The 27,067-nt window shown below is 43.8% G+C and overlaps 1 protein-coding gene across 1 annotated transcript; it reads right to left on the bottom strand.

The window, feature by feature from the left end:
* On the bottom strand, positions 1 to 25,415 carry LOC130878715 (NACHT, LRR and PYD domains-containing protein 1a-like). The gene is made up of 11 exons (XM_057776802.1): positions 25,298 to 25,415; positions 22,863 to 23,669; positions 17,709 to 17,852; positions 16,023 to 16,160; positions 13,611 to 13,797; positions 12,481 to 12,704; positions 6,293 to 6,555; positions 5,687 to 5,812; positions 4,707 to 4,848; positions 1,119 to 1,163; positions 1 to 699 (listed from the first exon to the last, which is right to left on the bottom strand). The coding sequence occupies exons 2-11, from the start codon at positions 23,119 to 23,121 to the stop codon at positions 404 to 406; spliced, it is 1,824 nt and encodes a 607-aa protein (XP_057632785.1). The 5' UTR covers positions 23,122 to 23,669; positions 25,298 to 25,415; the 3' UTR covers positions 1 to 403.
* Between the last annotated feature and the right edge of the window lie 1,652 nt (positions 25,416 to 27,067).

The following is a 27,067-nucleotide window of genomic DNA, read 5'->3' on the forward strand; positions in this document are numbered from 1 at the left end:
ATATCTTCATACCCAGAATTACATAAAAATTATTTGGGTAAAAGGAATAGGAAATGTTTAAGAAGCCCTCTTCCTTTCCTTTTCATGGAAAAGTACCATCTTTTGTCTCCATTCCCATGTTCCTCAGTCCTGTTTGAATCATGGAAGATCAGGTGGGCACAAACCTGGCTTGGACAAGGCCTGAATGACTTGGTGGTTCTACTGGATGTTTACTGAGATGTCCATCCCACATGAACATATGTCTGGGAAAGGCCAAGAGGGAATATCTGGGTCCCCAAGAGGTCTCTTGGAAAAAATGCCACCAGAAAAGTAACTCAGGTGCTCACTGGGTTATAGATTTGGGAACTTAGGGCAGAGCAGAGCCAGGAATCACTTGAATGCCCACACCTCAGCCACTAAGATGTCAGGATCCCACCAAGACACTGCTCGACTTCTCAAGGAGGTCCATTATCAGGTAAGGATGGGTCTCCTTCAGAGCTCCGTAGACTTGGTCTTTGCAGGCCCTGGTCCAGGAGCGCCTGAAGCTGAAGAGCTTCCGCATCTTGTCTTGGGTGGTGGCTTCAGCCCGTACTGCTTCATACTCCTCTTCCCTCAGCACCAGACACTGCAGCAGCTTGTCCAAGAGAGGGTCCACTGATGTCACTCGGGCCACCAGCTGCTCCCTAGGCTGGTCCACGAAGTGTAGTGAGGCAGGAATATCTAGGGGTGAAGATGAGACTGACACTGAGCATAGAAAGGATCCTCCACAGTCTCTCTCACTGGCTGCCTACTTCTTGATATTTTCATGCATCTCATCTGCACCCCTGGCTCCCTTCTTCCTATGGAAGGTCATTTGAAAAATATCTGTACCTTCCTGAGGTCAGTTACTAGTCTGACAATTTTCCTGACTGGGGGAGGGCTTCATGGTGGGATATTCATATTGGGAGTAGGTGGAGTTGCTGTCAACATGGGAAGCAGCAAGGGACATGAGAGGAACTCTGTCCTGAGCATGCACCTCTTCTACCTGTCCTGGTGAGTTAGTGAGGTTCCTTCTTTTCTCATTGTCATTGTCTCAAGGGTCAGGTGATCTCTCAGCAGAATGCTACTGGTTTCTCTGGCCTCATATAGTTGTTTCTTACCTTTTTGAACTGCAGGCATCATGAGCTGTGCAGGTTTGAGATCCCCTGGAAGAAAGGAGAGATGAAGCATCTGTAAGGATGTCTGTCACCAACACTCAGTGCTCTCTGTGCAACTCTCAACCATGCCTGAGATTTTGAGAATGAGCTACAGAAGTTCTGATATAATTTGGAAGGTGAATATTTCCTTACTCACACAGGGAATCTAGTCACAAGCCCTAACAACCTTGAAAGAAAAAACATGTGGATGAGAAATAGACATTTCTCCCACAAGATCACAGACTCAGCTTTATCCTAGACTGAATTCTTATACAGAACTAAGTCCCTTGTTGGCTTAAATAATTTGACATTTGATACTTGGTAGAAAGCTACTTGATATAGATATAAATAATTTGCATTGGTATAAATCTTGATTTATTGATACAAGTTTAAGGTCAATTTTGTTATATGTATATGTATTTCTGATCTTGGTTAAGGCATTCTGATTGTGTAGTTCATTTAAAAATGTAATGTATAATTAGAAAATATAGGTTGTTAACGGATAATCATCAATAATAGTAAGCTTATAGTCATGTTAGTTAGATTTTCTAGATATATAGAGATATATTTGAATTAGATAGGCATTCTTCATATCTTTCAAAGACTACAGAATATGGCATTTAAAATGTTTTAATAACTTAGGGCTTTTCATGATAATGAGACACATCTGCTCCTGGCAGCACCAATCTACTTGATTATGATAGACAAGTGTACACAACAGGAAAAATATTGAGAAAGGTAAGCCAGGCCCAGAAAGAAAACCACCACATCTCTCACATGCAGTTTCTACCCTGGAGTCTTTAGTTCTGTGGGTTTAACTTGGTGAACCCCTGGAAACCAGAAAACTAGAAATATGCAGGGCCTCGGGGAGGAAAGGAATACAGTAGTGTATTGGTAAAACGAGGGTAGAGAGGGAAGACTGGGGACAGAGATGTTCAAACAGCAAGAGGGGTTGGAGTGGAGGTGATGAGTAGGTCAGTGGGATGGATCCCAGAAGATGAAGACAGTATTTAAAAGTCACAATGAAACTTATTAATGGGTAACCCAATATAAAAATCATAAAGGAGTTAGAATGGAAGACACCCTATAAGGCTTGAAATTGGAAGTCTGAGAAGTAATGTGTTTCAAAACAAAAACCCAGTTCCAGTTGTGGGATATCTTCATAGGAGCTTTTGGTCAGGGAGACCCTGCAGGTCCCCAAGACAATATAGGTATACTCATTTTTCTCTGTTCCCCATCAGAACTAGCAAAGAAGACATTGTTGCTGAAGATACCACACATCTTGGGTATGTGGTATAGAGAATTCAAGCTGGAACTGAGTTGAAAGCTTTCTTTTGATGCAAAACTTTTATAGTGATAGATGGTGTTGTGCAGGCTTCTGAGAAGGAAAAGGGATCAGCAACCGTCCTGCCAGGCTAGATGGTCCTTTTGCTGCAGTAGTGGCACAAGTGTGATGAGAGCAACCATTAGCTACCTCATGACATTTCAGGCCCAATCACAAGATAGAATCCATCCCTACAATAGAAAGGTGGTAGGACAAACAAAGCTAGGTCTTTCTAAATCTTAGTCCCTTGAGAGAAGCTACTATTGCTGCTTAGTTAAATGGACATACCTGATGTGGGATTCCCCTCTGTATGCTGTGAATACCACTGGTTAATAAAGAAGCTGTTTTGGGTCTGTGATAGGGTAGAGCAGAGCTAGGCAGGGAAAACTAAACTAAATGCTGGGAGAAAGAAGGCAGATTCAAGAGAAGCCATGTAGCCCCACTGGAGACAGAGGCTGGAATTTTACCCAGTAAGCCACAGCCTCATGGGAAACACAGTTTAAAGGAGATGGGTTAAATTAATATGTAAGAGCTGGGGAAAAAAGAAGCTAGAGCTAATAGGCCAAGCAGTGTTTTAATTAATACAGTTTTTGTGTGGTTATTTCGGGTCTGAGCTGCTGGGCGGCTGGGAAACAAACAAGTGGCCTCATACTACACATAGCATGAAAGCCCTTCTAAATATCTGTGTTTGTACCACAGACAAAAGCTGCTTTCAGCGTTTCTCAGAAAAGCCTCTCACTGCTGTGAGTGGAGGTGAATGTAGATACCTAAAGCTCTGTAGGATACTGAGAACAGGGAATGGTTGAGCACTCATCCATATAAGTAGATATTTGTACCACACCCTGAAGGCTCTAGGAACATTGTAGAAGAGAAATTGGAAAGAATGTAGGGACAGAAGATATGGAGAAGGACTCAGAAGTGCTCTCTTCTAAGCATGACATGACCATGATGGACTCATAGCACCTGCACCTATTGTCTCTAGACCACACAAGTAGGGCCTGCCCATCACTCAGCTGGACATGGGGAAGAAGCTCACAGGGACAGTACCACTTACTGTTAAACTATTGGCCAATAATAGATTATGGAGACAAGGGAGGTATACATTCTATCTGTTATGCCTGCTGGTGAGCTCATTGGGTTTTACTGGATAGTGCAAAACCCATGGGCACACAGTTGGTCCCAGTTAAACTCTGTGAGACGCAAAGCAAAACTTTATGAACGTGGAAAAGAGATTTGTATTGAAGAAGAGGGGCTGGCAGGAGTAGAAGGGAGATAAGAAGGTGTGTTTAGGGTGGAGTTGCTAGAATGCACTGTATGCATGTATAAAATTGTCAACAAATTTATTATAAAAATGTATGGATTTGATATTGAGTATCTCATGTTAGCAAAGTCCCGTCATTTTAAAGCTGAGATATTGTGTGAACTGGAGCCAGATGGTTTGTGTGTCTCCAAATCTGTCACGTCATGGGCAGTTGGGGAGGAAATTGGGATACAAGACTGAGAAAATGAGACTTACAGTATGTGGTGATTTGGACATGATAATGCTCATGTGTTGAAGGACCAGTCCTGCAGTCATATTAAAAGGTGATGGTCCTGATGGCTGTGAATTTATGAATGACACATACACTAATGCATTCATAATTGTGTGAGCACTGAGAACGTAAACTATTTAAGAGTGTACATTGGAAGAAGTGGGCCACTGGAGGCAAGACCTGGAAGAGAATATTTGCATGGACTTTATTCTTTCTTGTCCTCCTTCTCGCCTCTCCTCCCTTCCCTTTTCCTCCCCTCCTCTCCCCTCTTCTCTCTTCTCCTCTTCTTCCCCTTTTCCTCCTTTTCTCTTCATTGGTTCTTAATCTTAACTCCTGCTCTCTCCCACCTCTCTGCTTCAGAGGTACCAGATAAACAGCCTCTTCTCTCACAAGCTCCCTATCCATGATATCCTGTTTCACATTAGGTGCAAAGAGATGGATGCAGCTGATCATGGACTGAAACTTGGTTCTAAGACCATGAATCAAAGCAAAATTTTCTATTTTTAAGTTGTTTTTCTCACACATTTTGTCAAAACTGGGAATCGCTGACTAACACAGCATCATAGATTAAACTGTGGTCGGACCCTCTGTTTTGGATCTAGCAAAAGCCACATAACTAATCTGGTCATTTCATGACACCTAGAATTAGTTGCCTTTCTTCTGCCTTTTGGGTATCTGGACCTAAATGCATTTTACCTGGTTTCAGCAAGGCTTCCCATATAAGTTTCTTACTCTTCTTGTCTATGATTTGCAGTTTAATCCCTGAACCCATGTGGTCAACATAGATCTCAGAGAAGAGCTGGGATTCCCCGGGGCTCCGGTAGCACAGCTCTAACTCCTGAAGAGAGAAAGAATTACAATGTGAGGACCAACTACTAATCCTTTAAAGGAGGGCTGTCCCCACCCCCATACTTTCATAACCTTGCTCACCACATTAGACACTGGCTATCTTTCACACCGAGGTAACCCATAGCTTTTGCATACACGTCTTTACTCAGAAGGTTGAGGACCCAACTGGGAGCCCATCCTGCTGATTCTATTCTCATTCTGACAAAAACATGACAGGAAGCAACTTAAGGAAGGGCTGATGTTGTTTAGTTTTATAGTGGGGAATGCATGGAAGTTGGGGCTCCATTCTTGGTTGCAGGAGCTTGTGGCATTGCTTGTTATATCCCAGAGGATCTGCAATCCAAGTCTAAGGAGGGGAGCAGGGCATGGCTCTAACCCTCAAGGACAGCCACTAGTGGCTTGCCTCTGATGGTCAGGCCTCACATATTTGTTTCATGACCCCCCAAATATTAGCAGTAACTGGGGGTCAAGTGTTTAACATTTACACCTGTAGGAGACCTTTCAGATTCAAACCATGATAACCATGATGAGTGAGAGCTCATCTTGAAAGTCCTGCTCACACATCTCAAACAAGGACTTGTTGTCCATGTTAGGCTGGTGCCTTCTCCATACCATATTGAGTCTAATTCCTCGATTTTCCTGGCCTTCTGTATTTCTGTGTGGTCCCTTAAATTGCCTTCTACCTAATGTAGATGCATTTTTCCACATCCCAAGCCCCAATTATTTTCTCTTCAATCTCAATTTGTTGCAAAGCCCGGTAACCTGCCCCACAGGGTTCCCAAGTCTGGCATCTGATCCTGAAGAGTAGCAAACTCCTGGATGCTCACCTCAGGGATGATTTCCAGCTTCTTGGAAGCAGACACTGTGTAGCGGGACCCGATGAAAAGATAACCTAGTGGGGGTGGTTTGTTTATTCGAACAAACTGAAACTTCATTTCTTCATCATCAATGGCCTAGGGAACATTGCAGACAGTGATTTAGCTAGCTTTCTGGGCTATACATCTATCTGGTCTGAATAAGGTGAGATGGAGGATCAGTAAATTTGTGTGGAGTGAGGTGGTAACACCTCCTGGGTACCCTTCTGCCTTGTGTTCTGTTACACAGTCTATTCAGTTATTGGCATCTGTCATGCTCATTGTGGGAGCAGGGTCCCTGCCAGAGAAGGGAGTTCCTTGGGTGTGGAGCATTCCCTTCCTTCTGGTGGGTGGAAAGAGGTCATAGAAGGCCTTGCAGAGATAAAGGAACATTAAAGGCAGGTGGGGGAGACTCTTGTGTGAGGGGCCCAGAAGAGGGTAGACTCATCAACACCAGTGTTCTCTTTATAGAAGTATATTCCCACTCCAAGTGGAGAATCTATCTAAGGGGCTCAATTGTTGCATCTCAAGGTTTTTGCCATCCCACCCTGGCCCCTCTTTTGTGGTCATCAGTGTCACCTTCCGAACGGTGCAGTCATTGGGGACCAGGTAGAGATGAAGGGTGACTTCCTCGACATTGATGTGATAGTAGATCAATGTGATGGGAGTGATGGGGACGAGGCTCCTGATGGTAAGGTAGATCCTCAGTAGAACTCCCACTGGGGAGAAGCTTGGGTTTTCCAAGATTGTGTAGCCCTGCTCCACCCTGGCTGGAGTTTCTACGACCATCCCATATTCTTGAAAGTGGGCCACACCGAACCAGGAGACGTCCACCTGACCCTCTGTGAAAGAACAAATTCAAAGAGGGAGATTTAGTGTTTCCATTGAGCCATATTTGTCTGGAAAATTAGCATCAGAGGATTTAGAATGACTGTGGTAGTTTGAACGAAAATGGCCACCATAGTCGGTAGAACTGTTTGGGAAGGAGTAGGAGGTGTGGCCTTGCTGGAGGAGGTTTGTCACTGGGGTGGGCTTAGAAGTTTCAAAAGCTTGTACTCTTTCCATTTTCCTTTCTCTCTCCTCACTGACAATAAGGATGTAAGCTCTCAGCCACTGCTTCAGTACCAAGCCTGCCTACTTCCTGCCATGCTCCCTGGCATGATGGTCATGGTCTCACCCTCTGAAGCTATAAGCACCAATAAATTTTTTCTTCTATAAGTTGCTTTGGTTATGATTTCTATTTAGTTTGTATTTAGTTTGATGTTTATAAGAAAAAATTTACAGTCAAAATGTAAATTTTATTAATTAACTTTCAGTTATAATACAGCAGAACTATATCAACTGTTTCCTCATTATCAGTTCATTATGGCTGGGAGGTAAAGGTGAGCTGCTGTCAGAGGTGACTCTTGAGACTGCCCCTCATTGGAGGCAGCTTACTTTTGGCTTTGGCTAGCTGCTGTGAGCATTCCGAGTGGAGTGGAGGTTCTTGATGGTCTCATCCACAGATGCTGCAAAGAACACAGCCTCAGAGGCAACTGTCAGAAACCTGACAGTCAGCAGGTCTTTGAGGTGCTGCCATCACCAGCTTCAGGGTCTTGGGATTGGCAGTTTCCCATAAATTTTTATCTGCAGGATAGAGTTTTTCTGCTATGAAAGAGACCTAAAGGTACCTTTGTCCACTAAAGACAGGCTGGATGGATCCCTTTAATGGTTAATGCCAAATGTGGACTTAAAATCTAGAATTATCTTGAATGTATGCTTCAGGGCATGATAGATATTATCTTGATTGGACTGATTGAGTAGGGAAGACCTATCCACTGTGTGTGTAGTATCATTCTACAAACTAGGACTCAGGACTGTAAAATGGAGAAGGTCACAAGAGCATAAACTTTCACTGTTCTTTCTCGTTCTATTGACAGAGGTTACCAGGTGTCACATGCTCCATGTTCTCACAATTCCATGCCATGATGAACTGTTCCTTTGGACTATGAGGAAAAAATATATATATTTAAAAGTTCCTTTGGTCAAGTATTTTGTTGAGCTACAAGTAAAGTAACCAGGACAGAAAATTGGTATCAGGACTCAGGGTTTTGCTGTATAAACAGAATCACGTGGTTCTTAAACCTTTGGAAATGTTTTGTGGCTGGAATGTGGAAGAGTTTTGTTCCTAGTACTAGGAAAGCCCTTCCATGCTGAGGGCAGAGCTTATGGGGCTGCAGGAAGACAAGAATGCTGAGAGAGACAGTGGAGGCTAGTCCACTATTGCAGAGAGTAGCAAGGTTTCTATTGGGAACAGTAAAGGGATCCATTCATGAAATTTATTGGGCTAATGTCCTGAATATGAGGGAAGATGAATTTTAACATAAGGGAATAATATGGCAGAAGAAGTCTCAAGACAGAAGAATATCCAGAATAATTCTAGAAAATCTCCTATATTTTTTAGAGATCAGCATCACTGCAGGGAACGCACAGTGACAATAGGAAAAGTCTTACTCTTTGTAGATTCATCATTCGAAGATCCAAATTCATTTAAAGGCAGAAAGCCTTAAGTGATGGTGTCCCCTGTTCCACAAATGCAAATCCCAAGGAGTTGTTCCCCATGGTCAGCACACCATTCAGCTATGGTCCAGGGTGGGAACATCTCAAGCTGTCAACAGACCTTGGCAGAGCCATTCCTATTGTTTTTATCCATGAAAAATACTAGATTGATGGGCCACTGTAGCATGCTACAGTTTCAGATAGCAGCTGAGGCCAGGAAATGTGACTGAATCAAAGACCCTGTCAGGATCATGAGAGCTCATCCTATGGACCTTTGAAAGTTGAACCTAAGGTGGAATGAAGATGCCAGAATCACTTTTTTTTTGGCTAAATTATGGTTTAGGGAAGGAGTAGAGAAATGGCCCTAGGAGAGGATATGTGTGCTTCAAGTAGTAGAACTGGGAGTTATCTATGTCCTTTGGAGTACAGTGGATGATATCATGATCTCCATAACTGGACAGAGAGCCATAGGATATGGTGTTTCTGCTGATGGAGTTTTGTCTTGCTGTGGTCTTCTGATCAGTCCTCGGTGTGCCCTGACTCTTCTATTTTGACACGGCAATGTCTATTTTGTACAAATGTATGTTATAATTTGTCTTCTATCTTACAGGGGCTCAGAGTTAAGTCTACCTTGAGTCGCTGTCAAGAGGAAGACCTTTTTTGGACTTTAGACTGTTGGAATTATTAAGGACCATGGAGACCTTTGAAGCTGGATTATATTTTGACTTAGGAGACAAAACTAAAACTTTGGAACATGAAGGGGAAAGTTACGAATTAAAGTGACGTGCTTGGGTGTCAAGTTGACAGTGGTAGGACCATGATGATGACTCTCACTAGCCGACTTGATGTGATCCCTGTTAATGGAGGGACCACTCTGCAGCTACCGTTTTCACATCCCTTCGGCAATGAGTTTGCTTCCAACTTGCACCATGACAAATAGTGCTGCAGTGTGTGCCGTTTATCCAAGAGCATTTCTATTTCCATAGATGCTTGTTCATTTCCTGCCTGCCCACACCCAAAATAACCACACAGAAACTGCTTGGCCTACTAGCTCTAGCTTCTTATTGGCTAGCTCTTACATCTTAAATTAACCCTTTTTTATTATTTTTTATTTTACCATGAGGCTTGTGGCCTACCAGTAAGGTTCTGTCTGACAGCTTGCGTCTTTCTCCTTTGGTGGCTACATGGCATCTCCTTGACTCTGCCTCTTTTCTCCCAGCATTCAGTTTAGTTTTCCCACCTAGCTTTATTCTGCCCTCTCATAGACCCAAGCAGCTTCTTTACTCATTAACCAATAGAAGCAACACATATGCAGACGAACTTCCTGCATCATATTTCTGTTAGGTGATTGCTTTGGAATCAACAGCTATGAGAAAATGAGACAATGAAATTGCTCCCATAAGTGCTACAGCTTAGGATTTCCATCAATGACATGCTAGTCAATAATTTTACATGGAACCACACAGCATTAAAGTGCCCTCTGTGTGATAGTTCTGGGCCTTAAACCATGGCTCTCCCCAAGTCAGCTTCAGCTCAAGCACCAGATCCTGGCACTTATCCATGTTTTGTGCTGTGTTGATTTTCACAGAATTTCAAAAGATGTACCTCTCCAACTTCCCTTCTTGCTAGGGAAACTGGTCATGACCTTCCTAGGACTTGAGGGGAATGTAGGGGGCTGTGCTTTCATTGTTAAAACAAGAAATGTCCTGAGGCATCTAAGATGACTTGGTAAGTTTTGGGATTTTGGATATAGAGATTCACTATATATCTCCTACTAGAAGTCATCTTGCTCTTGCCTAGTCTTCAGACTCTGGGATCACAGGTATGTGTCACCACCCGTCCCTGTGACTGTCCTTCCACTACATATTGTTCTTTTATAAACTTTAACAGATTCACCTATATTTAATTTTCCAAAGGTGTATTATTCTGTTCTGAATGGAAGTAAGAAACAGGAAGGGCGGTGACCTTCAGGGAAGAGGCTTGAGTGGTGACTGGGAAGTGTTGTTGGGGAGACTAGGAACTCTGTGTGGACCTGCTGGACTGGCCTCCTTAGACACACTGGGAGGTCACTATCTGGTATCAGTGCTCCTGTGTCAAGGTCTGGAGTGTAAGACCTCATGAGTTTATGAATGTAACTATTGCCTTTCTTTGTTTTGTGAGTTATTTTCAACTGAGTCCTGCTTGCTTTCTTCATCTTCATCTGTTTTCTTCTTTGGGGCTTGGCATTAATTGCAAATATTTTTTTTAATGGGAATTTTAGTGGCTTTATTATTGTCCATAAAAACATACAAAAATGACAAAAACAGTTCACTTACAACATTTACAAAACTTCCTGAGTTGCAGATAATCTAAACTTAGGTCATTCCACTATATAATCCTTTGTCTATGTCATCAAAGCATGGGTGAGTGGACTATTAAGATGATAGCATTCTGCTTCTGGTCTGTATAAAAAAGAATAAAATTAAAAAAAATGGAAGAGGATATTTATATACAAAGTGAATTTCATAGGGCAGGATGGTGCCACTAATTGCAAATATTTTTAATCTGAGGGATGCTTCGCTTGTTTTCTATTCATGGTTCTCATATCAGCTGGAACTGTCTGCATTTCTTCTTCAGTTTTTATGACTTCTTCAACTGTCAGGTCATCCTCTTGGACCTACTTCTCATATTCAACACCATGAACAAACACCATCTCCATCTAGAGTGAGCTGGATTCTCCTGGTCCCTGTGGTAGGCTCAGTGTTGTGCTCTATGAATCAAGGTGAGGAAATCGGCCTCACTTGTCACTTGTACAAGACCTGATTCCCTTGCTTTCGTGTTTTTTTCCTTTTATAGGCAGAATCTTGTAACATGAGGGCCGGCTTGTTGCTTGGGGTTTCTGTCTTGCCCTGTACCGCACAGCTGGCAAGGTCCCAAAGAAAATCACACAGAGATCTCCATAAGTTATAAAACTGATTGGCCCATTAGCTCAGTCTTCTTATTAGCTCTTGTAGATTATATTAACCCATTATTCTTATCTATGTTAGCCACATGGCTCTTGGTACCTTTCAGTAGGTCATGTTACATCTTGCTTCTCGGTGTCTGGGCTGGAATGTGGAAAGAGCTTCCTTCTTCCCAGAATACTCCTGCTCTCATCGCCCCAACTCTACTTCCTGCCTGACCAATCAGCGTTTATTTGAAACATGATTGACAGAATACAGACAATTCTGCACCAGAATCTGGATGTGTAGTTTAGGCTGCATTTGAATTCTAAATTCTCTTGCCTCAGTCCCAGAAGTGCTAGGATTACAGGCATATAGTAATACTTTCTTTATGAGATCTTTCACTGAGAACTTGGTATTTATTAAAACATCTTCTTTTTGGTTACATGCTATGCTTGTTTAGCTTGTTGTTCTTGTGGGACTCCTAACAGTGGGAGTATCTCTGACTCTTTCCTTTTCTCAAGACCATTTTCCTCCTGCAGGGTTGCTTTGTCTACCCTTGATATGAGGGTTTGTGCTTAGTCTTATTGCAACTTGTTATGCTGTGTATCTTTGATATAACTTGGGAAGCCTGCTCTTTTCTGAAGGGAAACAGAGGAGCAGTGGATCTGGAGGGGAGGAGAGGTGAAGAGGAGAACTGTGACAGCAGAGAGAGGGGTGGGTGCAGTATGTATGTACTGTATGAGAGAAGAATAAATAAAAAGAAAAAAACCTCTGAAGGAATCAGTTTGGAACATTTTATGAGTCCTACCCTGATTTCTTAGGAAACACATCTTCTGTTGCTCCAGTTCTCAAATAGAATCTGGTGGCACCATTTTCTCCCTGTCTGCAGTTGTTCAATGAATTACAGTGTTGGTAGACACTGGGTAACAATGTTCCTTGTTAATTTCTTTAGTCTTACTTTGCAGCAATCTCTTCAAATTGCTCAATTTATTCTCAGTTCCCTGCTGGGCCCATGAGGGACATGGTATGTAAAGAACATTTAATAATCACCAGCAAATATTGCTATTGAGGATATCACTTTCCACTCAGGGAAATAGTCATAAGGCTGGGAGACATGTGTTTCAAACAAGATACATCCAACAAGAGGGGATGACAAAACATCTCAGTGTTCACCTCCATAACCGGCTCTGCCCTGCTGAGGAAGCCATGAGACCTTTCCTCATCACCATCACCCTCTACTCTGCTATAGGACATGGCAGGTTCTCCCATCACCACCACCCGACTCCTTATCCTTCCCTTGGTTACCTTGGAGATCCACAAAGTGAGGGAGGTACACAGCAGCCACAGCTCCCCGCTCAGCCTTGATGTCAAACAGAGGTCCAGCCACCATGTGACTGTCCTGCAAGGGAGTCTTGTCCAGGTGTTGGCTCCAACTACAGAATCCAATCTCAATGGTCACTGCCCTTGTCACCACAAAGTGGAGTCCTATGCTGGGGCAGTGGTAGGAACCATTCACAGGGAACTGGACTCTAGAATAGAGAGAGGCAGACACCAATGAACACCAGCTCTGCTCTTCCATTAGGTGCAGACCCAGGGCAGGACTGGGGACTCAGCAGACTTGAGCCAGATGGTTCTGAGTTCTGGTTCCACTTCTAGCTATATGTGGATCCCTGGCTAAGTCATTTAGCTCAGATCTGTTTCCTCACCTATATATATATGGACAATGACAATGCCATCTTATAGATCTGTAAGTACTGAGTGATCTAGAGCAAAGTTTTGGGGTTCCAGCTAGGACCATGCACACTCGCCAAAGGCTCTACCACTGAGGTCCATCTTCAGTTTTTAGACTTTTTGTTCCTGAAGTATATATTTAAGGATACCTATGAGGAAGAGAAATGAAATATAATGAGGGGGTTAGTGCTGTTTATATTATGAATAAAATAATCTGCAGAAAACCAACAATTAAGATAATAAGCAAAGTTGAGCACAGATGTTTAGATGGAATGAAGGACTCACATCAGCTCTGTTGATGTGGTGATGATGTGCTGGTCATGGAAGACGAGGTCCTGTCTTAAGTATGGGGGAGAAATAGTGAAATGTTTATGAGTGAAGTCACCTGATATCCTGGACTCACACTACTATGATAGCATGAAAATGGAGAATGTGAGTAGTTGAAACAAACTTGGAAAAATGATTGCTAGAACTGAGCATTTGGACATGGAATTCTTGTGCTCTTCCGTTTTGCACGTCAGAAAAATTTTTATGATAAAGACCCCTATTTTCATAACAGTCCAAACTTCTTATTCTAGTACTGGCATTGGTTGGTGAGGGGAGGAGGAGACACAATAGAGAATATACAGGTGCAATCTGTGGGGGGTCCCTTGTGGAAAATGTGCTTGGTAAAGACAGCCTTTTTCCAGGCAGAGCTCACTCACCGGTACAGGTTCCTCTCTCTGTCAATCACCTCAATAGCGACAGACCCTGTAGGGCCCCAGAAGTCGTCTTCAGTCCACAGTGGTTCCACACACTTGTCTCTTGAAGAGGCAGGAGAATATGGATTGAAGGGAGCCAGGGATGCCAGTTGTGAGTAGTCCTCCTTGCACTCCTCATCAGACTCCTTTTCTAGAGAAAGCCGGGCAGTGGTCACGCTATGTCTTCCCAGCACTCCCTAGTACCAGCTCAGGGCTCAACTCTTGTCTAGGTTGGCCAGCCTAGGTCTTACCAGGAAGCGAGTCTACAGACTTTATCATTGTTCCTGGGGTTACCTACACACGCGCGCGCACACACACACACACACACACACACACACACACACACACACATATATATAGTTTCCCAGGGATGATATCCTTAATGATGGTTATCCAATATTAGACGCTCTGGAGAAGTCCTATAAAATACACACACACACACACACACACACACACAAAACACTACACGAACTTAGCATGTTGCATATGTGTGTGTGAAAATAATAATTAAATAAAAGAGATAATGAATTTGAGAGGGAGCAGGGTGAGGCTATAAGAAAAAAGTTATTTTAAAATATGAGAAAGAAAAAACTTTGTTCTTAAGTTTGGTTTCTTGGGTTGGAGAGATGGCTCAGTGGTTAAGAGCATTGACTGTTCTTCCAGAGGACCTGAGTTTAATTCCCAGCAACCATGTGGTGGCTCACAACCATCTGTAATGAGATCTGGCACCCTCTTCTGACCTGCAGGAATACACGGAGGCAGAATGTTGTATACATAATAAATAAATAAAATTTTAAAAAGTTTGTTTTTTCTTAGGAAATTACCTGCTCCAATGATCCTAACAAGGTTAACTTTAATACTCTTATGATTAGGGGTTAACAAACCCCATTGAAACACAGAGAGTCGGGGGGGGGGTGGGAGGGGAGGTGAGAAGGGAGACGGGACAGAGATAGAGACAGAAACAGAGAGAGTTACTTGTCTATATTTGGCCAATGTTTGCCAACCTCAGCTGGCCACTTATTTTTTCAAGCTGAAAACTGCAGAAATAATAGTTTTGAGTACAAATAGTTACATAAAATCAGAAAAATATACTCAAATCAAGAAGTTAAACTCACAGACCGTGTGCTGTGTGAATTTCTTAGCCACACTAGACAGATCTCGCGCTCCGATGGCTGCAGAGCCAGAAAAACGCAAAGGAATGGCGTTTGCCCGGCAACGGCGCAAGCAGCTGTGGCAGGAAGCAGGGCTGGAGCTGCTGCAGCAAAACTGGGAGCTGGAAAGGTGGCTGCAAATCCGGGAAGCAGCCCGCAGCTGAGGGCTGGATGCAAGTGCACAGGCCGGGAGGGGAGCCGAAGTGTGTAATGGTGGCGAGGAGCGTGGAGATAAAATTTAATAACTGAAAAACGGGGAAACTCACGCTACCCTAGTGGAAGGTAAGTCCAAACGGGTACGAAGTCCAAAGGGGTCCGATGGGCACCGCGCAGAGAGCGCACGCACCTATCTACCCCCGTTTATCTACCTGGGCTCCAGGTGGCCACACCCTAGCCATATGTGATTGGCTGAGCTTCCCCATCAGTCAGAGACCCACAGAGCCTACAGTATCAGGTATCATGTCCCTTACTCAGTTTCTCTCCTTCCCACTTGATATGTCACAAAGCATGCCATGTGGATTGAACATTTGTTATGAAGCTGTTGTTAGATAATGTTATGTTCTCAGATGAGACACCCCGTCCGTACTTAGAATCAATGACAAAAGGGGGAATGTCATGAAATATTATTTTAAGATGTGTTATATTTGTTATGCTATGGAACATTTGTTTTAATGATGCAAAGATGGGCTGAACCCTTTTTTTGTTGCATTTGTTGAACTCTGTGAAGCTGTATTATTTTGTCTGTCTATAACACCCAATTGGTCTAACAAGGAGCTGAAAGGTCAATAGAAAGGCAGGAGAGAGAACAGGCAGGGCTGGCAGGCAGAGATATAAATAGGAGAAAAAGAGCAAAGAAGAAGGAACTAGAATTAAAGGAGAAGAGGACACCAGGGGTCAGCCATCAAGCTACACAGCCAGTCATAGAGTAAGAAGTAAAGAAAGTATAATAGAATAGAGAAAGATAAAAGCCCAGGGGCAAAAAGTAGATGAGATAATTTAGGAGAAACTGGCTAGGAAGAACCCAAGTTGAGGTCAGGCATTTACAAGTAATAATAAAACTCCCTGTGATTTATTTGGGATGAGATGGCAGGCTCTCAAAACAGTCAGTGACACACAGCTACATTTTAAAGAGCCAAGAGTAAAACACCAAACACAGAGGCTCACATGTGAAGAACCGCCATCCATGTCATTAAAAGTCCCAACGCCAGCTGCCAGCTCAGCTTACCTTGGGTTTTGAATCCAGACTCCTCAGAATTCCCTGTATCATCAAACAGCTTCTTATAGTCTGATTTCTTAATTGGACTCCAATATCCATACCCTGAGCTCATTCGTGAAGAACCCACAGAGGATGGCATTATTGCACCTGTAAATGATGGCCATGGGAAGGGATAGTGATTGTGTGATTGTCAGAGAGGCAACAGTAGCAGTCAGGGCAGCAAGGCCGGGGTCCTACCTGCTTAACCACATACCCATCTCCACAGTGTTCTGGAGAGAGTGATGCTCTTACAGGTGCTGCAGGAAGTGATCCTGCACTGGGACCATTAAGTTGACACACCTATGCTGATCTACTCTAGTCCTCAGTGTGAGTCTCCATTCTTCTCTGAGTCTCAACTCCCTTCCGTGGGTCTCTGAGCTTCTACCCCACGGGGATAGGTAGGCTCTTACTGTGTAGTTCAGGCTTGCCTTGAGCTCCTATTTTTCTGCATTAATTTCACACTTTCTAGGATTATAGGAATATGTCTACGACCAGTCGTCATATGTTTGAAGCCTTTTGATTTTCTTAGTGTTCAATCTACAGCTTCAAGATGGATATAGTGGTTCAGAGATTCTTGGGGGCCCAGGAAAATATTTCAAATAACAGCTGACTTATTAAGTGGTATCCTAGGGAGGAAGGTGAGAGTCTTTAAAACAAAGCTTTGATAAGCAATGAAAATGAGCGTGGAAGTGTGTGATGGAGTGGAATTGTTTTAGTGGAGCAACTTGGAAGAAGGGGGTAGTGTGGAAAAGACGTGAAAGGAGGATACTGGTGGCAGCTTAGGAGCAACCTTTCTTGGGAGAGAGATATGAACAGTAGAATATCTGATACAATATCAGTGGAGTCTTCCTCAGCCCATGTGCATCGGCCTTCTTGCGTGCAGCCTGAAGATGAGAGACCTGCACATGATGCTGAGTCAGCAGCAAACCATGGGTGAGCAGAGTCAATGCTCAGATACCGAAACTGAGACACAGTCTGTGCAATATCCTTTTCTACAACATGCATTAATGAGCTAAGGTGACAACTACAGGCGATGGCTTTTGATTCTGTATTCATCATTCTCAAGACTTTAAGTGAGGTGGGAAGAATGGAATGGAAGGGAAAGACAAGGGTTAGGTGTGGGCAGGACCTTCACAGAGTAGCAGTAGGAGGAAGGAGGAATAAATCTTTCCTCAGGTCCCATTATTCTAAATTCCAGCCCTGTGTCTGTCTTTATATGTTGTGAGCTAGGCCAAGGTAACCTCTTTCTCTAGACCTTGTGCACTGGAGAGCGGTGGCTACTTTGATGCTTGAGAAGAGGCAATGGTGTAGCCTTGCTAAGCTGAAATAAGGGAAGTCAAGCTGAAGCTGAGGCAGAAGCCTTCTCCCTCCTTGGAGTCCATCTTCATGGAACGTCAGGACCTGTATGACCCCTGGAATTTCAGAACCAACTTATATTTTGAGCTGAACTCTGGGTGCCATTTGGGCTAAGCTCACTGCTGACCCCTGTGGGTTTCAGGAGCATTTCTAGCCTGTAACTCTTTGCACTCTATCATGGCTCCTCTGGTCTATTTACATTGCCGGTCCCAGGTCCCCATATAGGGGGAGGTTCACCTGTGAAGAACCATCATCTATGTGAACTAGAGGTCCCATTCCCCAGCTGCCAGCTCCACTTACTGTCACTACCGAATCCAGACTCAACAGATCCACATATATCATGCTCAGAATCTAAAGTCCAACTTGGTCTCCGACATTTATGTTCTGAACTCAGTAGTTGTGAGGATCCTTGGTGGGTATCCACATAGGGCGTGATCGTTGAGCCTGGGGGAAATGATGAAGAAAGGGCCATGGGAAGGGATAGTGATGGTGTGATCATCAGAGAGGCAGCAGTAGGAGTCAGGGTAGCAAGGCTGGGGTCCGACCTCCTTATCCTCACACCCTTCTCCACAGTGTCCTGGAGAGAATGCTGCAGGAAACAGTCCTGCACGGGGACATGAAGTTCACACACCTGTGCTGATCTACTCTAGTTCTGTGTGACAGTCTCTATTCTTCCCTGACCCTCTATTCCCTCATATAGGTCTCTGAGTTTCTATTCCACATAGTTAGAATCTTACTGTATAGTTTAGGCTAACCTGGAGCTCAGACTCCTCCCACATTAATTTCGTAAGTTTTGGGATTATAGGAGTATGTCTGCAACCAGGTAATTTGACTTTTTTTTGAAGCCTTATTATGTTTCATAGTGTTTGATCTACAGTTTCAGGGGGATATATGTCCATTACACACACATATTTTTTTTGTGGAATATTAGTTGAATATATGTTACATTTGTTTATGCTGTGGAATATGTGTCTGATGATGCAAAGACGTATTGCATTCTTTTATGTTGCATTTGTTTAATTCTGTGAAGCTGGGTTACTTTGCCTCTCTAAAATACCTGACTGGTGTAAGAAAGAGCTGAATGGTCAATACATAGGAAGGCAAAAGAATAGGCGGTGCTGGCAGGCAGAAAGATTAAATAGGAATAGAAATCTGGAAGAGACAGAAACACAGCCTGCTACTACACAGAGAGGACCAAGAGGTGAGTGACCACCCGCCTGGTGGGACACCCCATACTGGGGCAAAACCCCGGGCCCCTCCCCCACCTGCATCAGTTTCTCTAGACAGTCAGCAGGAGAGTTTCCTGCATGTAGGCTGCTCTAAAATACCCCCATACCATCCATAGGACCCTGCAAGCTACAAGTCCGTCCCAACCCCCAAATCCTCTTATCCCCTGGCAACCTCAATAGAACTCTGAAATACAGCCTGCTACTTACACAGAGAGGACCAAGAGCCAACCACTAGATGAGTTTCCTGCAGGTAGACTGCTCCAAAACCTCTGAGACACAGACAGTAACAGTACAGAGCAAACCAAGAACAGTTCCCAAGACAGCCAATGCAAGGAATGGACCAAAATGCAAAGACACTGCCAGCATCAATTGAAAAAAGAGATCGGTAAGCACCAAGGCGAGAATTCATCCAACAACTTAAAAACCAACATGGTAGCACCAGAACCCAGTAGTCATACAACAGGAAGTCTTGATCATCCTAACCTGGAAGAAGCAGAAGAAAATGATCTTAAATGTAACTTTATGAAGATGATGGATACCTTTAAATAGGAAATGAAAAACTCCCTTAAAGAAATTGAGGAAAAGACAAACAAAAAATTAGAAGAAATTAATAAATCCCTCAAAAAAAAAAAAAGCCAAGAAATAACAATCAAACAGGGGAATGAAACAGTCCAAAACTTGAAGTCTGGAATAGAGGCAATAAAAAAACACAAACCGAGGGAATTTTGGATTCGGAAAATCTGGATAAATGAACAGAAACTACAGAGGCAAGCATAACCAACAGAATACAAAAGATAGAAGAGAGAATCTCAGGTGTTGAAGATACTATAGAAAAAATAGATTCAAATCCAACAAATTCTTAACACAAAACATCCAGGAAATCTAGGACACCGTGAAAAAACCAAACCCAAGAATAATAGGGATAGAAGGAGAAGAACTTCAGCTCAAAGGCATAGAAAAACTTTCTCAACCTAAAGAAGGATATTCTTTTTTTTTTTTTTTTTTTTTTTTTTTGGTTTTTCGAGACAGGGTTTCTCTGTAGCTTTGGTGCCTGTCCTGGAACTAAAGAAGGATATTCTTATGAAGGTACAAGAAGTTTATAGAACATCAAATAGACTAGATAAAAAACAAAACAAAACATAACCTCATATAATAATCAAAATGCAAAACATACAGAATAAAGAAAGAATATTAAGAGCTACAAAGGAAAAAAGGTCAAGTACCATATAAAGGTAAACCTATCAGAATTACACCCAACTTCTCAATGGAAACCATGAAAGCCAGAAGGTCCTGGGCAGATGTGCTACAGACAGTAAGAGACCATGGTTGCAGTCCAGACTACTATACCCAGCAAAGTTTAAATCACCATTGATATTCCATAACAAAACCAGATTTAAACAAAACTTATCCACAAACCCAGCCCTAAAAAAAGTACTAGAAGGAAAACCTCCAAACAAGGAGGTTAACCTCACACGAACAGATCCTAAAGAAGGAAAACACACATACACTGCCACCGAAAAATAACAGGAATTAAAAACCATAGATCATTAATATTTCTTAATTTCAATGCACTCAATTTACCTATAAAAAGACACAGGCTACAGATTCAACGCAATGCCCATCAAAATCCCAGCAAAATTCTTCAAAGATCGCGAAAGAATGGTACTCAACTTCATATAGAAAAGCAAAAAACCCAGGATAGCCGAAACAGTCCTGTACAATAAAAAAAATTCTAGAGGTATCACAATCCCTGACTTCAAACTCTACTACAGAGCTACAGTACTGAAAACAGCCTGGTACTGGCATAAAAACAGACAGGAGGACCAATGGAACTGAATAAAAGACCCAGATATTAATCCGCATTCCTTCAAACACTGGATTTATGACAAAGAACCAAAAATTATCAAATGGAAAAAAGAAAGCATATTTAACAAGTGGTGCTGGCATAACTGGATATCAACATGTAGAAGAATGAAAATAGACCCATATCTATCACCATGCACAAAACTCAAGTCCAAATGGATCAAAGACCTCAAAATAAAGCCAGTCACACGGAACCTTATAGAAGAGAAAGTGGGAAGTATACTTGAATGTATTGGCACAGGAAACCACTTACTAAATATAACCTGAGCATCACAGACAATGAAACAATTAATAAATGGGACCTCCTGAAACTGAGACACTTATGAAAAAGAAAAGAAAAGGACATAGTCAACAAGACAGAACAGCAGCTTACAGGATGAGAAAAGACCTTCATCAACCCCACATCAGACAGAGATCTGATCTCCCAAACATACAAAAAACTCAAGAAATTGGTCATTAAAAGAACAAATAATCCAATAAAAATGGGGTACAGACCTAAACAGAGAACTCTTAACAGAGGAATCTAAAATGACTGACAGATACTTAAGGAAATGTTTAACATCCTTAGCCATCAGAGAAATGCAAATGAAAACTACTCTGAGATTCCAACTTACACCTGTAAGAATGGCCAAGATCAAAAACACTGATGACAACTCATACTGGAGAGGATGTGGAGTAAAGGGAACACTCCTGTGTTTCTGGTGGGAGTGCAAATTGGTACAGTACCTTTGCATATCAGTATGATGATTTCTCAGAAAATTAGGAAACAATCTACTTCAAGACCCAGCAATACCACTTTTGGGTATATATATACCCAATGGATGCTCAATCATACCACAAGGACATGTGCTCAACTATGTTCAAAGCAGCATTGTTTGTTATAGTCAGAACCTGAAAACAACCTAAATGCCCTTCAACCAAAGAATGGATAAGGAAAATGTTGTAAGTTACACAATGAGTACTACACAGAAGACAAAAAACCAATGAAACCTCGAAATTTGTGGGCAAATTGATGGATCTAGAAAACATCATATTGAGTGAGGTAACCCAGATCTAGAAAGACAAATATCATATGTATTCACTCAAAAGTGGCTTTTAGACATAAAGCAAAGAAAAACTAGCCTACAATCCACAATCCCAGAGAATCTAGACAATAATGAGGACCCTAAAACAGAGACAGACATACATGGATACACTAAGAAAGGAGAGGAAGAAGAAAAAGAAAAGATCTCATGAGTAAATTGGGATCATGGTGTCCATAGGAGAGGGTAGGAGGGGGGAAGTGGAGAAAAATATATAGCTCAATAAAAAATAAAATAAAATAAAAAATGAACTCCATGTTAAGTGTCCTCCTGGAGCCTGAAATGAGGAAGATTGGGCTCTGAGAAAGAAACAGTTGTGTGGTTGTCAGAGAGGCAGAGGAAGGAGCCAGGGGAGAAGCCCGGGGGTCCTTCCTCCTTACCCTCATAGCCTTCTCCACTGTCACATGGGAAGAGTGATGCTCTCGCCGGGCGGTGGTGGCGCACGCCTTTAATCCCAGCACTCGGGAGGCAGAGACAGGCGGATCTCTGTGAGTTCAAGGCCAGCCTGGTCTACAAGAGCTAGTTCCAGGACAGGAACCAAAAAGCTACAGAGAAACCCTGTCTCGAAAAATCCAAAAAAAAAAAAAAAAAAAAAAAAAAAAGAGTGATGCTCTCAGAGTTCCTGATGAGAAAAGATCTTTCCCTGGGACCATGAAGTTCACACATCTGTCCTGGTTCTATATTAGACCTCAATCAGAATCTCTAGTCTTCTCTGTGAGCCTCAGCTCCCTCATGTGAGGCTCTAAGCTTCTGTCCCACTGGGTTTCAAACTATAATAACAACAACAGCAGCAGCAATTGCATGGGCTTGTACTTATAATACCTAAACATTTATTGAATATTGACTATTTACGATTTAACATGGATTATCAATTTACTCTCACAGCCCAAGGAAATAGGTTTTAACTTATTTACAAGTGATTTGTCCAGGGTGATGGAACCAACACTGGGGCCCAGCTCCTTGTAACTTAAGTTGTCACCCAGCACTCCTTTTGGGAACTGGCTTGAACCCTGTGCTCACTTCTTTCCTGAATGCCAGCCTCTTCCCACTCTTGAAGCTTCAGAGTGCCCCTTCCCAGGGACCTGAGAGTGCACTGCCATAGGAGAGGGTGTGGGGCTCTAAGGTTCACTTAGGGGTTTCTGCATGCCTTCTGGTTCCAGGCTCTCTTGGGCCTGTGAATCCTTTGGACAAGAAATTAGCCTAACCATGGAAACACAGCAGGTGGGCTCAGTGGTGATGAAGGAGTCACAGTAGTGGTTTGGGGTCCTTGTTGTACTTACTTATCATTAAGTCCTTCTCTGCTGGGGCTTTGGTCTGCTGTGGCTCCAGATCCATCTGCTTTCTCTTGGGGTCCAAGACCTGTTGACCCTTTTGCTGAGCCTCCTCTGTGCCTCTCGCCTTCTGGGACTGGGCTTCTTCCACGGCCATAGAACCCTCAGAGGATGCTTGATTGTGCAGCTTGCACTGGTCCCGCTTTCGTTTTCTCTTCTGTCGCTGCTCCGAGTTTGAGAGCAGTAGATCCTTGTCTCTGCCAGTCATTTCTGTGCTGGGAAAGGGTGTTTTACTGGAACTGACAGAGGAGAACTGGAAATAAAGAAAGGTGTAGAGCAGTATCTACAGCGACAGATAATGCTCTGATCAGAACAACTGAAGAACTCGGGTCTCTCCTGCGGATAAAGACTGTGTGTCCTGGTGCAGTGTTTGGGCTTTATAGAGCAGAAGAGAGAACTCTGGGAAGAAGGTTTATTGGTGGATATGTTCTCTAGAGCTTCATGAATGATGCCTGTGGATGTTCTCTTTACTGCTTTGACTTTTCTATCAGGCAAGTGTTCTGTTATGCTGAATTGGAGGTTTTTCAACTTGTCTAAGGTTTGTTATTTTAGCTCATTAAGGTAATTTATCTGACCCTGAGGACCAGTAAAAGGAAGGGGGGGGGGGTGTATTCTCTCATTGGCTGCTTCCTTCAGGAGGGTGATGATGGAGGTGGGGCTAAGCTTTATCTCTTGGGTTTAAAGGGGAATAGGTTAGGGTGACTTCATGAACCAGATCTGCTGCAGTAGATTGCTGTCATTCACTCCTGGAGAAATCTGTGAAAACAGTTAATAGACGGAGCTATAGTAAGTAACGTGACACTGAAGACAGGGGACCCAGTTAGCTCCTAGTCAGGGTAGCCATTGTCCTAATATGGACCTAGTGATGGCAGTGATTTGATCCATGAGGAACTTGTGTGAAACTTTAAAGGACAGGGAAAAATGGAAGGGTGAGGATGAGGAGGAATAGAGAGATAAAGGGGAGGAGCCAGAGTGGGAGGGAACCAGAAGCCCATCTTTAGGAAGATGACTGTCACTGAATCTTTGTCTGGTACTTAATTAAGTCTTGGGGCCCTGTCAAATAGCTTGGGTTTGTTGGTGCAGAAGCAGCTGTGTTTCTGGAGGAGGGCACAGTTCCCAACACTAGCAGCTGACAGCAGATCTAGGTTTCTGACTTTGGAAAATTGCAAGAGCCAAGACTTGTCTCAGGCTTAGCCGTGGTGATGGAGTTGGGGAAATGTGGGCATTTGGAGAGTGGAGGGTGGGGAAATGTAGGGATGGGGAAGTAAGAAGATGGAAGGATGCAGGACATGGAGCGTGACAGCAGGGAGGATTAGAGGATGCTAATCAAGGGAGAAGGATTGGGGATGGAGAAAGGGGTGTTAGGATTACAGGGACAGGAGCAAGAAAGGATTGGAAGACAGGGATGGAGGATCCAGGGATGGAACGTGCAGGGCACTCAATACTCTGTGTTTCTCAGATTCTTCCTTTTCTAGTGTCCCATTCTAATATCAATCCTTCAGCCATTACTGTGACAGAGGGTAGGATGAGAAGAGGTAGCACAGAGGGGGAATCAAGAGCTCCGTATGAGTTCAGGCTAACCCCTGTGAAGGAATTTAGAAGTCTCTTGTCCATGGGTACCACACAGGGAGAATAATCCAGAGTCAACGAAGCTGGAAGGACAAATTACACCGAGAAAACCAAAGAGCCACATGGACAAAGGTGGGGCATTAGAGTGACCCAAGACTTTCCCGGTGGACCCAAAAAAAGGACAAAGCGAACATTAGTTATACGACCTTGTCCAGGAGTGAAACTGGTGAAGCTGGTCTGACACTGGAGCCAGTGCCTCGGAGGAACTGAAGCTGTAGCTTCTGGGGACCTGACTCTTCTCCATGGACTGTGGTTTTCAGTCGTAAGGCAACTGTGTCTAAGGGATCCTATGTTCTCTTAGCACATTGTCTGACAGCTCTCTTCTGACCTTGGCTGTCCCCTACCATCCCTCAAGTAGCATAAATGATGCTGTACTTCCTAATAAACATGCTTGGCTTCTATCATCAGTTTACGCAAGAGCTGTTGTGTCTGTCTTCTTTGTTTCTCATCCTCAGTCCTCCCGCTTAACTTCTCCCCATTCATGACCCTTCTTCCTGCAGCTTCATGTCAGACAGGAGAGAGGGGGGTGCAGGAAAGGCTATGACAGCAGCAGGCACATGAAGCATACAGGTGAATCCAGCAACCTCCCACCCCAGAGCTGGCCTGCAGACTCTCCAAGCAGGGCTGGAGCCTGGGTGCTGGCTCTCAGGACAGGTCCCCATGTCTTACACAGCATGCCTTAGTGCAGTTAGGCCAGCACTTATCTTTCCCACACCTCAAACGTTTCGGTGGCGTCTGTTGGTCCCACTACTCACTTGTTCCTCCTCTTGGCCATCTGGTGTGTGTCCCTGGCCGAGGCTCCTCAGCTAGAAATCATGCTCTTTAAAAGTGATAGAGTCTGGCTCCTCCAGGACGCCAGGCATGAGCGTCTGCGCAGATGTTCATCCTCTGAAACCTGATAGTGGAGGTTGAGCAATGTTCAGCTCATTTCCTGTTGTAATGTCGCTGCAGATGCCTGGGCTGAAGGAGGAGTCAGGCTTGAGAGCTTTTTCCAGGCCTGCAGAAGCCCCACCTCCTGAGTACAGGACTCATGTCTGAGCCTCACTTCCCTCGTCTACTGAAGTGGGGACCCCCAGGTTTGCCAACAGGCCCCAGTTCAGCAAAAGCTCCTGATCTCCCAGATTTGTGCTCTAGATCTCTGTACTTCCTTCCTCTCCTCCCTGTAGCCTGCCCAGTTCACAAGCTCTTCATTTCAGGAAGTCGCTGGCAGGCCCCACACCCTGGGCTTTTCTCACTCCTGGACTCTCCTAAATCTCAAATCTGGCGTTTGACTCCTCCTAACATCTTTTTTTCTGTAGGTGTGTGGAGTCTGTGCATGTTCTTATGCATGTGAAGTCATACGTATGTGCATGTGTGTGACATGAGAATGTATGAATATGTTTAGTCTAGCTACTTAGACAGCTGGGGACTTCTTGTTCCCTCCTCCTGAGCTCTGGGATCACAAGCCTGTAGCCACGCCCAGCAGGCATCTGTGAGGATGCTGTGGGTCAGAGCACAGGTCCTCAAGCTTGCATAGCGACTGCTTTACCCACTGAGCCATTGCTGCAGCCGTGACACTGGCTTGTAAACAGATCTGTAATCTGACCTTCTCACTGTGCCCAAGGAGACTGCTGGTCCAGCCAGCATCCTGGGTCTGTGCTCCAGCTTCCTACCTCTCTCTTCCTGCTGATGCTTCATGGACTATTCTCAGTCTTGAAGCCAGAGCCACAACCTAATATGTAAATTACCTCCTTACCTCTCTCTTGCAATCCTCCCTGTCTCACTCTGAAAGAAACCCAGGTTCTTTTCCCTGGGTCTCAAGGCCCTACATGGCCTGACTCACCCCACCCTGCTCTATTTCTGTCATAGGCTCCCACTTCTGGCTCCTCACTCACTCTGTTGTGGGCCGTCTGCTCTACCTTCCTACTGCTCAGCTTTCCTTGAACACACCAGGAACTTGCTCACCTTGGGACCTTTGCACTGGCTTCACCTTTCTCTTGGGATGACTTTCTCCTAGGCAGAAGCTCGCTACCTGCTCTCTGAAGCAGCACTGTAGTCCCAGAATTTACCCTCCTTTATGCTTCTATTTGTCACCTGTTGCCACCTAATGGCACAAACTTGATTTCATTCTGTAATTGAATGGAAACTCTTGGAGATAGGACTTAGCTTGTTTGTTGACTGGTATGCCCCTTGGGCCCAGGTTAGTGCCTAACTGACAATATCAGCACAGAGAGGCTCACAGTCTCTAAAAAGTGATTATTCCTTTAATATTAACATATATATGTGTGTGTGTGTGTGTGTGTGTGTGTTTGTGTGTGTACATGCACACACACCATTAATCACATGTGTTAGTCATAAGAAAACATTCAGGAGTCAGTTCTTGCCTGCCACCACGTACAACCCTGTGATCCAATTCTGGACGTAAGGCTTGGTGGCAGCTGCCTGCTGTGTGAATCTCTTCCTGGGAAAACATGATTGATACAGGAGGGCCACGCCCACTGTGGGGTGACACTGTGGAAGACAGTCCTGGGCTGTATAAGAAAGCA

Source organism: Chionomys nivalis, chromosome 7, assembly GCF_950005125.1.
Source record: "Chionomys nivalis chromosome 7, mChiNiv1.1, whole genome shotgun sequence".
NCBI lineage: Eukaryota > Metazoa > Chordata > Mammalia > Rodentia > Cricetidae > Chionomys > Chionomys nivalis.